At 46.6% G+C, this 17860-nt stretch overlaps 1 protein-coding gene across 7 annotated transcripts in view; it reads left to right on the top strand.

Moving 5' to 3' along the window:
- The window catches only part of SDK1 (sidekick cell adhesion molecule 1), a 653438-nt gene that overhangs the window by 465252 nt on the left and 170326 nt on the right, over window positions 1–17860 (top strand). For all 7 annotated transcript variants that reach the window (XM_031665629.1, XM_031665628.1, XM_031665627.1 and 4 more), the window contains 2 exons: window positions 508–699; window positions 2922–3043. In XM_031665629.1, the coding sequence (XP_031521489.1) occupies window positions 508–699; window positions 2922–3043 (314 nt within the window). The remainder of the gene's footprint in view (window positions 1–507; window positions 700–2921; window positions 3044–17860) is intronic.

Below are 17860 nucleotides of genomic sequence, written 5' to 3'. Positions count from 1 at the left end.
CAGGAGGTTGAGGCTGCAGTAAGCTATGATTGCACCATTGCACTTCAGCCTGGGCAGCAGACTCAAAAATAAATAAATAGATACATACATACATAAAATTTTTTTAGTGGAATTATTGGTGAAATGCATTCATAATTTGACAAGAGAAGGTTGAATTGAGCATAGCAGGCTGGCAGCTGTCGTCATTTTTCAGTTCATGCACCTGGTGCTGAGCTTACCAAAGCATCCAATAGGCCCTATCCTTGTGCAGCTCACCCTGGTAGGGAGGGATGGTTCCCTGTGGTGGGACCGTCACTCCCATAAGCAGGTTTGTGAGATCACAGTGGGCACACAGAGGAAGGAGCCTTGACCTGTGTCGCATGTCAGTAGCACAGTGGCTCTGAGGCACCTTCAGTACATCCAGCCAAGCTCTCCATAGCTCCAAGCCTGCAAAGATGGTGCTATGGAATCCAGGTGAGCCCTTGGCCTTCAGGAGACCATTGCTGATCTGGTCCTGTTGCTTTCTAGGCTACCAGATCTCTTGGGAGGTGTACGGCAGGAACGACTCTCGTCTCACGCACACCCTGAACAGCACGACGCATGAGTACAAGATCCAAGGCCTTTCATCTCTCACCACCTACACCATCGATGTGGCTGCTGTGACTGCCGTGGGTGCTGGCCTGGTGACTTCTTCCACCATTTCCTCTGGAGTGCCCCCAGGTCAGTAAAATTGTGTGCGGTCCTCCTGCTGTTGCCTCTCTCTTGGAGATTCCTGAGGCTAGAAGTTGATTGACACTTTTATGTAGAAGCCACTAAGTGCCTTGAAAAGGAGGAGTGGCCTCCTGCCAAGATGCTGGAGGGTAAATGGGTGTTGACCCCACTTCAGCCTCATTCTCCAGAGCATTCCACCGCGGCCTCACATCCCTTCTGTCTTCTCCTCCTGCTTTGGCCTCAGAACACACGTTGAAAGTGTTTAAAGCCAGTTCCCAATGCATATCTAAAATATCGTGAATACTTTCAAAACAGTAGCGATGATTCTATTAGTCCATTTTCATGCTGCTGATAAAGACGTACCTGAGACTCGACCATTTACAAAAGAAAGAGATTTAATGGACTGACAGTTCCACATGGTCGGGGAGGCCTCACAATCATGGCAGAAGGCAAGGGGGAGCAAGTCATGTATTACGTGGATGGCAGCAGGCAAAGAGAGAGCCCGTACAGGGAAACTCCTGTTTTTAAAACCCACAGATCTTGTGAGACTTATTCAGTATCGCGAGAACAGCACAGGCCCCCATGATTTGATTACCTCCCACCGGGTTCCTCTCGTGACACGTGGGAATTGTGGGAGTTACATTTCAAGATGATATTTGAGCGGGGACACAGTCAAACCATATCAGCGATGATGGCGTGTGGTTTAATTGGTTAAAAATGGGTATATACAGCGACCAAGATTAACACTGGAAGCACATCTGTGTGCAAGTTGCCAGGGTTTTCCTGAGATGTCTTGGACATTGTTCATCCAGGGCAGAGAAATGGGTTAGCTGACCTCCGGAAGGCTGTGCTTCCAGAAACACTGTGATCCACACTATGTCTGGAGCCACAGAGTGGAGTGTTATAGGGGAAACTGAGTCCTGGCTGCTTTGGCCAAACCCCTGATAACCAAGGTGCAGGAGGCGCTGGAGTTGCCATTCCTTCATTGCCAAGGCTGAATGCTTGTAGCTGGAGAGGGGTCCTAAAGCCTTGCCCACTCATCCTGGGTAGTGGCTGGAGGCAAATCAGATGGAAAGGACTGCTTTGGGGACGCTGTGTTCTGTTTACTGTGCTTGAAGTTTATCACCATTAATGATTGAAGAACCATTTAAAAATCCGGAGCGCTGAGAAATAGAAAGGAAAGAGCCCACTTGTCCTTCGATTTAAACATTTTCTATTTCAAATTCATTAAAAACTAGATGTGGGAAGGACCCTTGAGATCCTACAGACCCTGCCCCCGCCAATACTGAATCGATCACCAAAATAGTTTCATTGTCCCTGTGCAAGACCTGGTTTCAAACACCCCAAGCAACAGCAAATGAGGAAAGCATTCCTCAGAGACAGTGCGGTCTGAAAGCTGCGCTAGTCTTGCATTTTTCTTTTCTTTTTTTTCCCCCGCTTTTTAGCCCCTTATCTTTCTCTAGAGTATTTTGCATGGCACAGTAATCTAAAAGCTCTCACTTTGAACTCATAGTGCTACAGTTCCGAGTGGGAGGTGCTCTTTGGGGAGCAGCAACTGAAGGGTCTCTCATGTAGGAGTAGGCTTGAGCCATGGGCACCCTCAACGGGAGGCTCATTCAGAACCCACCTTCCACCTTATCCAGTTACCCAAGCAACTGAACACAGGCAGAGCGAGGAGAGTTCTGCCCTTGCACGAGAATGTGGTCGTCTTGGAAACCAGACCCAAGAAGCCTAAGGCTCAAGACCTGATCCTGAGCAGGTGCCACGCTACCTGGGAGCAACCCTGGGCTTGTGCACTCTTCCCTCCACCCCTCTGAGGCCGCGGTAATTATGAAAGGAAGTACAGCCATTTGTTCTTTGTGTGGTTTCAGGAGCCAGGAAGGATTACATTCATTCATCCTTTCGTCATTCAGCCAGCATCTGTTAATTACCTACAAAGTACGGAGATGTGTAAGGCATGACACATCCCTTCAGAGTTTCTCATCAAGGAGGCCGTGTTCGCGGTGTGTCTCCTGAAGTCCACCGGGTCAGCCTATTAAAGCAAAAACCATGTACTCATCATGCCTCTGGGGAAGCTGTGCTGCTTCTCACCTTCATGCTTTTGAGAACAAATCCTTTTTTGGTGTTGAATGGTGTCGAAACTGTTTACTTTTGAAGCTGACACATTTGATACCTTTCCTAAGCTGTGACGGACTTTAAATCTCTCCCTTTCCTCCCTGGTTCCTCTCTAGACCTTCCTGGTGCCCCATCCAACCTGGTCATTTCCAACATCAGCCCTCGCTCCGCCACCCTTCAGTTCCGGCCAGGCTATGACGGGAAAACGTCCATCTCCAGGTGGATTGTCGAGGGGCAGGTACGTGTGTCGTTAGACCGGGAGCCGGCATTTCCAAAGAGCAATGTTGGGGCCTGTGAGTGAGTGGTGCCCCTGCAGATGATGGCATGGGGGTGTGGGGGAGATGGGCATGCTTGGAGTGGGAGAAGCAGGGGCTGGAGATAGCCCAGATAGCAGCGCAGAATGTTGGAAGACAAAGAACAAGATGTCAGGCTGGGGTCCTACCAGGTGATGAGACAAGAATAACAAGGGTTAAAATGAAAGTTGTGATTCAAAATAGGTACCCAAAATTGGATAGAGTTGATGATTGAGTTTTTAAAAATTCTGTATCACAATTAGCTACTAAATATACTAATAGGATTAATTGCTTGGTACAGCTTGTGTGTCATTAGCTATGCATTCATTCAACAATATTTTTAGAGACGATTGTTCTATCTGCAGGCACTATTCTGGGCATGGGGGCTATTGCAGTAGACAAAGCTGGCTGAGTTTCTGCTGTCGAGGAGAAAAGTGCCGTCTGGGGAAGAAAGACCTCCAGCTGTGGGAAAGCTGTTATATTTGAGGGACAGCAAGGAGGGCGGGTGCTGGAGGGAGGGGAGCAAGCCCTGGGGTGGCAGGGAGTGAGTCTGGGGAGAGTGAGGGGTGGGTTCCACAGGACCTGAGAGAGTGGACTCCCCCGAGAGACTTCTGGTCTGACTCCAGCTGTGCAAGTACTGCAGCACGCAGAGGTCCAGGACAGCGCCGGGCTTGAATAGGATCACGCTGGCACTGGTGAAACCATGCAATCTGCCAGTTCCATGTTCCAACAAAAGCAGGAGGAAAAAGATAAAGGGCCCAATTATGAGGAGTAGTAAAGTTTCAAAATAGTTATTATCTGTAGTAAAATCCTTGTGGTTTTCATGACTGTACTTGTACTATATTGCAAGACGATCCACTCCTGGAAATTGGCCATAAATTAGGGAACAAATCCTATCTACCTCTTCAAAAGTTTCATTAAGCAAACATTTCTGAAAATCTAAGGAGGATCCTGAAGGCACAAACCATCTGGATGGGACTGACCCACAAATGGGGCTGGAACAATTATTTACTTAGCAAAAATAGCAGTAGAGCCCTACCTCACATCAAATTAAGAAAATCAGTCCTCAGCCAAGGAAGATTGAATTGGTGAAAGCAACTTTAAAACGCTTAAGATTAACTATAGGACAAGAATCACCATGTCTCATGAAAACCAAGTCTAGTAATTAAAATCCATCAGCAGAAGGCAATACTTTTAGGCCCACAGGAGCACGTGCTGTGGTCTTCGGTGTCTGACAATGCCACGTAGGTGAGGCCAGGAAGCAGCGCTCATTGCGGGCTTTAGAATGTGGTGTTATGCTAGGGCTGGGCAGGCCACAGCAACAGAAATGCCAGCGTCTTCAGGGCTCAACATACAAGAGCTCATTTGTGCGTCCAGGCAGGCCTAGGAGTGGACGACGCTCCTTTTGCCCATGTTCCGTTGCCCAGGACTTGGTCACGTGGCCCGGTGTTGCCGCAGGAGAGTCTGGGAGTGTGGTGTTTCAGCTCACCTGGGAGGGGAAGACGTGGAGTGATGTGGGGACCCTCGGCACAGTTTCTCGGCCACAGCATCCTGGCTTTATGTCATACAGCCTGTTTGTTTGTTTATTTATTTTTGAGATAGAGTCTTGCTCTGTCGCCAGGCTGGAGTGCAGTGGCGCCATCTCGGCTCACTGCAACCTCCGCCTCCCAGGTTCAGGCAGTTACCCTGCCTCAGCCTCCCGAGTAGCTGGGACTACAGGCGCCGCCACCATGCCCGGCTAAGTTTTTGTATTTTAGTAGAGACGAGGTTTCACCGTGTTAGCCAGGATGGTCTCAATCTCCTGACCTCGTGATCTGCCTGCCTTGGCCTCCCAAAGTGCCGGGATTGCAGGCATGAGTCACCGCACCTGACGTCTAAAGAGGTTTTACATTTTTAATGTAAAACATCTTAGATATATGCAAAAGGAAGGAGAATAGTAGAGTGAGCCCCCTGGTACCCATCAGCGAAAGTCAATGATCCTCAACATTTCGCCATATCCATCCACCCCTGCTTTTTTATTGGCGTATTTTGAAGCATATTTCAGACCACATGTCACTTTGCCCCCATACGTGTCACACGTGTGTCTAAAATACCTGTTCACATGCCAATATGGATGAATTTCACAGGCATAATGTTTAGCAAAAGAAAAACCAGACCCCTACTTGGAGCATATACTGTGTGATTCCATTTATAGAATGTTCCAGAACAGGAAGAAGTACTCTTCGGTGCTGGAATTTGGGTTTTCCTGGGACCCCTGTGGTTACTTACCATGTGGGTGACGGTGATTGGGAGGGGTCCACCTGAGGAGAGGGTGTCTGGAATGGCAGGAGTGGTGTCTTTTGATCTGTATCAGGGCTAAATGTGTGTGCTTATTTTGTGTATACACCAGTGGTCTGTGAGCTTGCCTGTGTGTCTTACTTCAGTGAAAAGTTTGGAAGTTTGGCCAGGCCCACACCTGTCATGCAGCACTTTAGGAGACGAAGGCAGTGGATCACTTGAGGTTGAGAGTTCGAGGCCAGCCTGGCCAACATGTGAAACCCCATCTCTACTAAAGATGCAAAAATTAGCCGGGCGTGGTGGCACACGTCTGTAATCCCACCTACTCAGGAGGCTGAGGCAGGAGAATCGCTTGAACCCAGGAGGTAGAGGTAACAGTGAGCCAAGATCACGCCACTGTACTCCAGCCTGGATGACAAAGCAAGACTCTCTGTCTCAAAAAAAAAAAAAAATTTACGTGAAAATATGGGTATCTTCTGTCATACCAGTGTCACACCTGATAAAATTATTGTTATTGTTTTTTTGAGATAGGATCTCACTCTGTCACCCAGGCAGGAGTGAAGTGGTGCGATCTCAGCTCACTACAACCTCTGCCTCCCGGGCTCAGGCAATCCTCCCATCTCAGCCTCCTGAGTAGCTAGGACCACAGGCATGCGCCACCACTAACTTTTTATGGTTTTGGTAGAGACAGGGTTTTGCCATGTTGCCCCGACTGGTCTTGAACTCCTGAATTCAGGTGATCTGTCAGCCTCAGCCTCCCAGAGTGCTGGGATTATAGGCATGAGCCACCACGCCTGGCAATTTGAACATTTTAATATCATCTAATCATCAGTTCACACTCAGATTTCCCCAAATTTTCCAAAACACCTCTTTACAGTGGTTTTGATAAAAGTAGGATTCACATAAGGTTCACACTATTCATTTTGTTGTCATGTCTCTCAAATCATAGGAAAAAAAACACCGTAAACAGCTTTATTAACATATTGTAATTGACATACAGTAAACTGCATATATTTAAGGTGGCCAGTTTGACACTTGTGACTTATACATATACACACACCTGGGAAGCTGTGACCACAGTCGAGATAATGAACACGTTCCTCACCCTCAAAGGTGTCCTTGCAGCCCCCAGTATCCCTCCCTACCAACCCTCCCCATCCCCACAACCACTCGTCTGCTTCCTGTCGCTATAGGTTACAGCTCCCTTAATCTAGCAGAATCCCCCACCCTTTCCCCGCATGCAGTTACCTCGTTGAGAAAACCCAGCCAGTCATCCCATGGGACATCTGCATTGGAGATGCACCTGGTTACATCCTTATGGGGTCACTTGACCTGTTCCTCTACCCCCATTTGCCCTGTAAACTGGAATTTCATTGCAAAGGACTGGTAGATTCCATTTCCACTCCTCCCTCCCTCCCTCCTTCCCTCGCTCCCTCCCTCCTTCCTTCCCTCTCTCCCTCCCTCCCTTCCTCCCTTCACCCCTCCCTTCGTCCCTCCCTCCCTTCTTTCCTTTCTGCCTCCCTCCCTCCCTCCCTCCCTCCCTTCTTTCCTTCCTTCCTCCATCCCTCCCTTCTTTCCTCCCTCCCCCTGCTTCTCTCCTTCCTTACTCCACATTCCCTCCCTTTTTTACATCCTCCCTCCCTCTACTTCCTCCCTCCCTCCCTTCTTTACTTCCTCTCTCCCTCCCTCCCTTCTTTCCTCCCTCCCTTCCTCTCTCCCTCCCTTCCTTCCTTTCTTCTTCCCTCTCTTCCTCTCTCCCTCCCTCCCTAAGACTGCTTCCCAGTTACTGCAGCAGGTTGGAGGCATGTAGATCTAGTTGCCCCACTTAGGGATGCTAATTTGGGTGGCAGAGCATAGCAGCCTGATCCCTACCTTGTGAATTTCTCCATCAGCTTTTTATCTAATGGTCTCATCCATCCATGATCTTTGCCTGAATTAATTATGTTCTTAGGATATTCAAGATGATAATCTTCTACTTCTATCAATCTTCCCTCATTTAGCTGTTGGAACTCTGAAAAGAAGCATCTCCCCTCATCCCTCAGACTATTTAGTTACCTTCAAATATAGGAAGGCAGAATAAATGCTTAATTCTTTTCCCTTAATTACCAATTTTCAGGGTGAGGAATTGGTCCCCTGGTTACTTCCAATGTTAAATAGATTTTTCTTTCTTTTTCTGTCTTGTGATCTCTTTTGCTGAGTGTCATCATGAAAGCACAGATTCTTACCTGTTCAGTGGGTTTCAGTCACCTGCAGTCATTATACTTTTTGAACCTAGAATTGGGAGGCTTTTGTATCCTGGGGCTCCAGCCTGAGGCTGCACTCTTTGATGACTTCCTGCCTCACGCTGAGATGGAGCCGGGCCTGCCGGGCCTTGGTTTCTTAAGTGTCAAATGCTATTTAAAGACCATAACGAGAGCACCAAGGTGGATGCTTATCACTCCCAGATGGTCACTGCTTCGACACCTTCCCAGTAGACAGAGAACATCTTTTCTGAAGCATCATGAATTCATACTGACATTTCCAGTGAAACTTCAGGTTACTGACCTTAAATGTGTATGTTATGTTATGCTAACTTAAATATATATTTTATTTTATTCTATTTTATTTTATTTTATTTATTTGAGATGGAGTCTTGTTCTGTTGCCCAGGCTGGAGTGCAGTGGTACTATCCCAGCTGTAACCTCCACCTCCCAGGTTCAAGCTATTCTCCTGCCTCAGCCTCCTGAGTAGCTGGGATTACAGGTGCCCACCACCACGTCCATCTAATTTTTGTATTTTTAGTAGAGATGGGGTTTTACCATGTTCGGCCAGGCTGATCTCGAACACCTGACATCAGGTGATCCACCTGCCTCAGCCTCCCAAAGTGCTGGGATTACCAGCGTGAGCCACCGTGCCCAGCCTAAATGTATATTTTAACTATATTTTCCCTTACACTAAGACTGTGCTTTTTAGGACTCCTGACTCGATAATCTTCTTTATCCTCCTGTTGTATTAAGAGGTTCAAAATTGCATATACCTGTGGTCTGTGAATTTGCCTGTGTATCTTACTTATATGAAAAGTTTATGTGAAAAGACAGATACTATTGTATTAGGAGTTTCAAAATTGTAATCTCAGTGGTATGACTAACAGAGACTACTGAATGAAATTTAAGTATTTGTCCTTAGAATATGTTATACCGTGGAAGTATAATATATTCAGTTTATACCTACAGTTTATATTGTTTATAATATATTTAGTTTATACTTACTGTATACAAGTACAGTTGCAATACTGTTCTAAAGCCACACTGTTCTTTTCTCACTGTGGTTATCTTGATATGGATTTAAGTTCATTCATTTCAGGACTTGTTTTGTTCTTTTGCTTCAATTTTTAGCACTGACTTTGTTTAAAAATCACTTTACATTTTATTTATTTTATTTTATTTATTTATTTAGAGACGGAATCTCGCTCTGTCACCCAGGCTGGAGTACAGCTGAGTGGTGCAATCTCAGCTCACTGCAACCCCCACCTCCCGTGTTCAAGCTATTCTCCTGCCTCAGCCTACTGAGTAGCTGGGATTACAGGTGCCCACCACCACACCTGGCTAATTTTTGTATTTTTATTAGAGATGGGGTTTCACCATGTTGGCCAGGCTGGTCTTGAACTCCTGACCTCAAGTGATCCACCGGCCTCAGCCTCCCAGAGTGCTGGGATTACAGGTGCAAGCCACCACGCCTAGCTCATTTTACATTTTTAAAAATTGTTGGAGGATTTTAAATTTATTTTTGAGGATATAACTCATTTACATGATCTCAAAGTCAAAACTATTTAAAAAGTGATGTTCAGAGAAGTTTCCATTCTTTTGTCCCCTTACCCTGTTGCCTGTCTGCCACATAGATAACCTTATTTATTAAACTTTTGGCTTTTCCTTTTTTTTTTGGCAACTTAAACAACTCTCCGTATTTGTGTACTTCCTCTGTCTTCCGCAGAAGGTAGCATATTGCGCCTTGCTGTCTTCCTGTGACAGTGCACCCTGAACACCCCTGGGTATCATGTGTGCAATTGTCCTTTCTTCTCACACCTGCTCAGGTCTGCCTGGTGTGCATGAGGTGGGGCTTGTTTATGTAGCTAGTCCTCTGCTGACAGGCATTGGGTTGTGTATTAGTTTTATATCACTGCCATTACAAATCACCAAAACTGAGTGGCTGATACAACATAAATGTGTCATCTTCTAGTTCTGCAGGTCAGAGGTCCAGCATGGGTCTCACTGGCTAAAGTCAGGGAGGCTGCAGGGCCATGTTTCTTCCGGAAGCTCTGGGAATGAGTCAGCTTCCAGGCTCATTCAGGTTGTGGCAGAATTCAGTCCTTGCGGTTGTAGGACTGAGGTCCCCATACTCTGCTGTCAGCCGTGGTCATTCCTGGCTCCTGGAGGTCACCACGGTCTGTGGCTCGGGGTCCCCTTCCTTCATCTTCAGAGCAGCCGGGGCAGGTCGAGTCCTCTCAGACTCTGGCTTTTTCCTCCTCCTTCCTTCTCATCTCTCTGGCTCACTCTTCAGCCTCTCACTTTCACTTTTAAGGACTCGTGATTACCTTGTATTCACCTGGATAAGCTCCCTGATTTAAGGCTCTTACCCTTCATCACATCTGTGGAGCCTCTCCTCCATGTAAGGCAGTGTACTCATGGGTTCCAGAAATTAGGGTGTGGGCGTCTCCAGAGGACCTCATTCAGCCTCAAGCTTTTTTTCAGCCTTTTGCATAGTCATTTTGTATTTTTGCCACCTTATCTTTGGGGTAGATTCCCAGGCATGGTTGGCTGGATCACAAGGCAAATGCACATGTAAACTTCCCAGACATTGCCAAATTCCTCATCTGCAGGTTGCTGCATTCCCAGCAGCAACATGTCTATATTTTTGGTCATGGAAAAAAAAAAAATTGAAGTCTAATTTATGACTTCTTTCTTGCATGCCTCTGGTTTTTGAGTCATAGGCAGAAAGGTTTTCCCCACTTTCAGGTTCTAAAGGAACCCAACCACTTTTCTGCTACCAATTTTCTGGTTTCATTTTTACATTTAGAACTCCATCCATTCGGAACTGGTTCCTGTATATGGAGTGAGGTATGAATCCATTTTCATCATTTTGCAAATAGCTATGTAATTGCTTCAGTGCCATTTATTAAAATGACCTTTTTTTTTTTCCTGATTTGTAACATTAAATTCCTGTATGCACTTAGGTCTGTATCTGAACTTTTCATTCTTTTCTATTAGCCCGGTTATTCATGCACTAATTCCACATTGTTTCCTTAGAGAGGTTTTAAACCATGCTTTAATATCTGATGAGGCCTCCTTCCCCATAACCAGTGTGCATGCACACACACACACACACACACACACGCACTGCTTGACTTTCTTAGGACTTTCTTGGCCACTCTTGTGGACGTCTGATGGTGTTGAATTTTTCTGTCCAGGAACATGCTACCTCTTTTCACTTGTTTAAATCTACTTTTCTCAGCTGCTTTCTTCTTGGCAAAGCACTGGGTTCTCTAATCCTATCTTTACCTGCTCTCAGAAAGGCAGGAAAATGAGGGGTGACCAGTATACCTCAAAAATTGTAATGTGAAGAATATGGGCTTTGAATCAGACAGACCTGGTTCCTGGTTCCCCCCTCCTTTTTAGCACCCGTATTTCCTAGCTCTTTAGACATGCTTCTTCTTTGTGAGGCCGAATATCTTTCTGGAGAATGGGGTCAATAGTCCTATCTGTGAGGTTGTCATGAGAATTAACTCACGTGTGCCTATTTTTTTTTTTTTTTTTTTTTTTTTGAGATGGAGTCTCGCTCTGTCGCCCAGGCTGGAGTGCAGTGGCACGATCTCCACTCACTGCAAGCTCTGCCTTCCGGGTTCACACCATTCTCCTGCCTCAGCCTCCTGTGTAGCTGGGACTACAGGCACCTGCCACTGCGCCCAGCTAATTTTTGTATTTTTAGTAGAGACGGGGTTTCACCATGTTAGCCAGGGTGGTCTCGATCTCCTGACCTCGTGATCCGACGTGTGCCTATTTTAAATGACATTTTCTGCCTGTGTTGTTGGCATAGAGGAACACAATTGATTTTTAAATATTTTTGTTTCTTTAATAAACTCTTCTGTGTTCTAAGTATTTTCATAACTATGAACATGTTTAATTCTCATAATGGCTCTCTGGTGGCTGTTATGACCCCATGTCACAGATGAGACATGAGAGGGTTGGGTTACCTGCCCGAGTCACACAGCCAAGCCATGAAGCCGGATTGGAGCCTGCAAATCTGGAAAGTCTGTGGCTGCTCAGCCTGGTGTATTGGTGTTACAGCCAGAAACTGAGAATTCTCTTGTTAGTTGGCTAGTTTTCCTGTAATTTTCTGTAAAGAATTCATATCATCTGTTAATAGTGACAGTTTTTGTTTCTTCCTTAGAATTTTTTATATCCTTTCTTTCTCTTTTATTGTTTCTTCTTATTTGAGTATTTTGTAATCTTACTGGGAGTGCTAAAACCTCTTCTATCATATTGGATTGGGACAGTGATAGAAGACAATCTTTGTTTTATTACTTTAAAGACATTATTTTAAGATTTTATCAGGTATGACATTTACACCATTGATGTAGGCTTTTAAAAAAAATATCCAGCCTGTATTGAGTTAAGTTGATTCTTTTCTAATCCTGGTTTGCTAGGAGTTGGTGTTTTTTAAATTTTTTTTTAAAAGCATAAATAAATTTAATTGCATCAGACTAGTTTTTCATCTATTGAGCTGCCCATATGGTTTTTCTGATTTCATCTGTTGGTAAGGCGATTCATGCTGCCCTTCTGTTTCACCATCCCGGAGCTCCTGAGACAGAAGAAATCTGGTCACGATGTTTGTTTTGTTTGGGGTTAAGATCGTTGCTTCCATGTTCGTAAGTGAACCTGGCCTTTTCCGGTTGTTGGTTTGGCTTAGGTTTTAAGATCGATAGTTTATTTTCTCACCAGTTTTCATAAACAAAGATTGGATTGAGCTTGTGTTCCTTAGCCCTCAGGTGGAGGACCCTTGTGGGCATTTACACGATGAGGTCCCTCAGGCAGAGGTGAGACCCTCATGGGCATCTGCAGGATGAGGTCCCTCAGGCGGAGGTGAGACCCTCTCTCAGGCGGAGGTGAGACCCTCCCTCAGGTGGAGGTGACACCCTCATGGGCATCTGCACAGGGTTCTCAGTGCCTCCCAATCCTGCCACACCTTGTGGGAAGGGAGGCGCCCAGACCCACGAGTCAGTTCATCAGAACCCCTGAGGCAGGGGCTGCAGTACTCTTCCATTTGTGAGACTTGGAAATGACAGGTCTGCATCTCCACGAAATGAAAGATCTGCATCTCTGCTGAGGGTCCTGCCTCAGGGGACCTCTGTGCTGGGCCTTGGAGGTGGGATACGCTCAGGCAGCCTCTCCCCGGCTGCTATTCTCCAGCAGTTCAGAGGTTTTAGTGCCCTAGGGAAGAATGAACGGGGAAGATTCCGGCCTTCCCCCTGGTGCCCTTGCCCCTTCCCCAGGCCTGTGTTGGTTGCATACACCCCCCTGGGCTGTTTCTGAGTGTCCGGGTCAGGGAAGCTCCATAGCGTGGAGCCCACGTGCCGGTGAATCCCTGGGGCTGCCTGACTCCTGGGCCAGCTCACAGCCTGCAGCCAATGGTTTAACATTTCACCTGGAATTTCCAATTCCCTCGAAGGGTAATCTTTTCCTTTGATTTCAAAGTGTTTTAGAGGCCGGGCACGGTGGCTCAAGCCTGTAATCCCAGCACTTTGGGAGGCCGAGACAGGCAGATCATGAGGTCAGGAGATCGAGACCATCCTGGCTAACACGGTGAAACCCCATCTCTACTAAAAAATGCAAAAAACTAGCCGGGCGAGGTGGCGGGCGCCTGTAGTCCCAGCTACTCGGGAGGCTGAGGCAGGAGAATAGCGTAAACCCGGGAGGCGGAGCTTGCAGTGAGCTGAGATCCAGCCACTGCACTCCAGTCCGGGCGATAGAGTGAGACTCCGTCTCAAAAAAAAAAAAAAAAAAAAAAGTGTTTTAGAAACTACAGACAAGCCTTAAGAATCCTACAGAGAACTCCCCTTCACCCAAAGGCCCCATCCATGATTTGCCTGTTTTCCCTAAAAGCCCTTGGTAACAAAAGGCTCCACTGCAGGACATGGACTGCACCCAGTGGTCTCCTGTGATCTCAGTTATTTCTTGACTTCTGTGACCTTGAAATTTTGGAGACTACAGGCTGGTTATTTCCTAGATTCCCCTTGATTTGGATTTATCCCAGTGTCTTCAGGAGTCGTCCGAGGCGATGCATTTTTGGCCAGAATGTGGGGGAAGTGATGCTGGGCGCTTCCTGCTACACCTTGTTGGGTTTGACCTGGCCTTGGCATGTCCTGTTGTTAGTCCAGTAATTTTGCTCACTTGACTGAGATTTCTCCACTCTAAAATTACCCCCACCTCCGCACCACCTGCTTTACAGTTAATCAGTATTTTATGAGAAGATACTTTGAGATTCTCTAAAAACCTCATTTCTGTTTCCAGTCTCATCCACCAGTTTGTCATCCATTAATATTTCTTGCTGGAATTAATTAGGGCAATGAGGGCACCAGTGATTTTTTTAAAAAATTCAATCATTTCTTCTTCATTTATCGATTGACCTATTCCTGAAAGCAAAAGCTTTCTTCTCATTCATTTTTTCATTAATTATCATCAGTGTGGACGCATGACTTTTTATTTTGGTTAACAGATTTTAACCCATTGCTATTATTGCTAATTTTGATGCTGAACCTTCCCTCCATTTGGCCCTTTGGGGGTTGCGGGGGAGCCCTTCCAGCTGGCTTCTGTATTCTTTTGATGCCTCCATCAATCGTTGAGCACATCCTTATCTTCTGGCACAAGATGATCTCAACTCATCTTGTTCTTTCTCTCTTCTTTCCCAGCCATTTCTGCAGGGAACCTTGGGTTAGTGCAGTGGAAAGTAGGATTTAGAAACCAAGATCCAGGCAGTCATGTGCTCCTTGCTCCTGGGGCATCACTGCTCGCAGCTAGGAAATTACGTATGTCTACAGCTAGTTCGTTTTCTGTATCTAGCCACATATTCTGAAAAGCAGTATTTTACACCATCACCTCCAAATACAATGCAAAACCCTTACTTTATGTGAGCTTCCCCTTTTCTGCATCTGTCCCAGCCCTTCTCTGGCTCCCAGTATCCTCAGTATATTTATTTTTTTTGCTGAATTCCACTCTATGTGGCCAGTCTTATGATCAAAGTGGGCTGCCACCCTACTTGGACACCCTTCTGCTTGGACGCCTTCTTTGCCCAGATCCTGACCTCTGACTGAACTCTTTCACACCCTGCTCTGGGAAGGGGGGGATGATGGCTGCCCTTAAAATTTTTGCATATAAACTTAAGTTATCAAAGTCTAACGTGACTGCACTGTCCTCCTTCCAGGACTTAAGTACAGGACTCAAAATTTCCTGAAGTCCAGTCAAGTCATACTTGTTATATGTCTGGCACGTCAACTGTGTGTCACTTTTTTGTATCCACAAAGGCAACGATCCTTATTGGGGCATCCTGTCTCATAGTGAGTGTTGGCTTAGATTTCTCCACATTTGCCATTTTCTTGTGTGTGTGTTTGTTTGTTTGTTTGTTTGTTTGTTTGTTTGTTTGTTTTTGTTTTTGAGATGGAGTCTCACTCTGTCACCCAGACTGGAGTGCAGAGTCACGATCTGGACTCAATGCAACCTCCACCTCCCAGGTTCAAATGATCCTCAGCTTTGTGAGTAGCTGGGAGTATAGGCATGTACCACCACATCCGGCTAATTTTTGTGTTTTTGGTAGAGATGGGGTTTCTCCATGTTGGCCAGTCTGGTCTCAAACTCCTGACTTCAGGTGATCTGCCCACTTCGGCCTCTCAAAGTGCTGGGATTACAGGCGTAAGCCACTGAGCCCTGTCGACAGCAGGGTATGCTTTTAACAATGATGAATGAGCAGGCATCTCTTTAAGCACCTTCTGAGGGTGTTTTGCTGGCAGGCCAGTGTAGATAAGAGCCGCTGTTCAGCCTTCTACAGACTCAGGCAGAATGCGCTCCAACCTTCCACATCACCACCCAACACCTTTACAGCTCCGTCCGGGGAAAGAACAATTCTGCAGCCCCCTCTTCTCATCCTTACTGCCGGAATTCTGGCCACACGTTCTTTTGGGGAACTCCATGCTGCTTCTGTCCATGGGCCACCTTCCTGGCCTTCATCACATTCCACAGATCATCTCTGACTTATCCCCCAGGAAAGACACCATGACATGCAGCGAGCAGAACAAAACCTTCGGGGGTGTAGACACAAGCAGCACAGGCTTTGGGATCAGAGCGACAGGGCCCGGAATCCCAGCTCCACCACTTTCTAGCTGTGTGGCTTTAGGGAACTCTTTTAGGTCATGTTCTTTAGCTGTAAAGCCTAAATAACAGTGCCTGTCTCGCGGGTGATTGAGAGAACTAGAACATGGTGCTACATTGACTTCTCGGAGATGTACACACATCTGCTTTCTGTCGAGCGTGAGCTACTTTACAAACGCACCTCCTCTGAGAAAACCTGCCAAGCCCCTGAGGCCGTCTGTGGCCCTGTCCCAGCCTCCCTCTGTGCTCACCCATCCCCTATCCTGTGGTCCTCCCAGGATGCTGGCCCTCGTTCCCCAGCCACTTCTCTGAGAATGTCCCATGGGCTGCCTGGTCCAGGCAGGCTCCAGAGGCACCCATGAAGCCCAACTGTCCTAAACTCCAGGCAGCAGGGCCCTTGAGGCTGTAACTAGTATAGATGAGGCCTCTGGGACCTCCTACACCTCACCCCCTTTGAATGGGATGCAAGACAAACCCAGGCCTTCTCTGCTGCAGGGAGACTCCAGGGTCTCCTCTCACAGCCTCTCACCAGGGAAGCGGTTGTTGACTCCTAGTCTGTGCCTGGTCCTGGGCTGGAATTTGGGGAGGAGAAAGACTCCGGAGCGCATGGTCTAGATGCAAAGCCATTACTCACATAGAAGCCAGGGAGGTGATGTCAGAGAGGTCTGCTGGGGCGCTGGGAGGACACTGAGGAAGGAACAACAGAACCCATCGGTTGGGTGTGGAGGGCCCAGGAAGAGGACGACAGCCAAGCCCTGTCTCGAGGCTCCGTGAACGTGAGCCCAGGCAGAGAGCAGCAGAGTGGGGCAGGGACAAAGGCTCCCACCACAACACTCTCTGCCAGAAGAATGTTCATGTTTCTTTCCTTTGATCCACTTTTCAATCGTATCTTCTTTGCAGAAAAGTTTCCTTTAGATGCTATTTTTAAAAGTGCATCAAGCAGGTTTTATTACTTAGAGTTATCTTCAGTGAATTATGGAATGAAGGATCCTAATCATTGGAGGAACCCACTGAAAGGCCCTATAATAAGTTGATGCTCAGATGTGGGTTGCAAAAAAAAAAAAAAAAAAAAACGAAAAAAAAAAGCAGCAGCTTTTATAGGTATTTCTGGCTCAGTAATGCTTTGCTTAATTAGTAACCTTTGACTGTATAGTGAGCAAAACATCCCTTTGCGTGTTTTTATGGTGCACCATAAAAGGGAGAATGCAAATGTTATATGTTTTCATTTGCCACTCCTGTTTGTCTGCTCAGTTACCTCTGTAAACCCCTGCCATTCACAGCCATTTACTGTGCTCTAATGGCCAAAATAACGTCTAGTCTTCTCAAAAGCCTGCTCTGAGCAGAGTTTTCCATAATGAAGATGCTAGTGGTAACACTTTAGGTACAGCTAAAACTGTTTTCATTCTGAAAATGGAAAGCAAAAAAAAAAAAAAAAGGTCCCACTTAGTGCTTATTTGTGCATAATAGTAGCCATTTTCTTAGAAGAAACTGTTTTAGAGAGTGTTATGGGCTAATAAAATAAAGCACAAGTCTGTTTAGTGCTGGTCTCCCTGTAACTAAAGAGTAGTGGAGATGAAGCAGCCAGGCGCCCAGCGTCCCCAGGTAGGACACTTAGAGACACCGAGGCTGCCGGCAGCGTCGACAGCAACAGCGTTTGGAATGACGCATGCCTCGGTAAAGTCGGGGGCGTGAAGAAACATTGTCTGTCTCCTAAGCACACGTTGTGCCGAGGGACCGGATCCCGGGCTGATGGATGGGAGGCCACAGGCTGTGTTTCATTTTGCTGTTTGCCGAGGCACTCACCTGCAAGGACATCTTGCAGGATGCATGGGGCTTTCTGTTCCCCTGGCATGCCCTTGATCCAAAGCAATACTCTTCTCCCAGAGGTATTCACCAGCAGATGAGTGTATCTGCTTTCCCTTGTCAGAAGTTGAAGCCCATACAACCCAGGGACAGTCCCCTTTTTGCCTAAAGGGCCAGGGTGTTTTTTTATTTTTTGCTTTTTTTTTTTTTTGAGATGGACTCTCACTCCGTTGCCCAGGCTGGAGTGCAATGACGTGATCTCAGCTCACTGCAACCTCCACCTCGCAA

Source organism: Papio anubis, chromosome 4 (assembly GCF_008728515.1).
Source record: "Papio anubis isolate 15944 chromosome 4, Panubis1.0, whole genome shotgun sequence".
Taxonomy (NCBI): Eukaryota; Metazoa; Chordata; class Mammalia; order Primates; family Cercopithecidae; genus Papio; species Papio anubis.
Note: the sequence above shows the minus strand (reverse complement) of the source record. Positions and strands in the feature narration are given on the sequence as shown.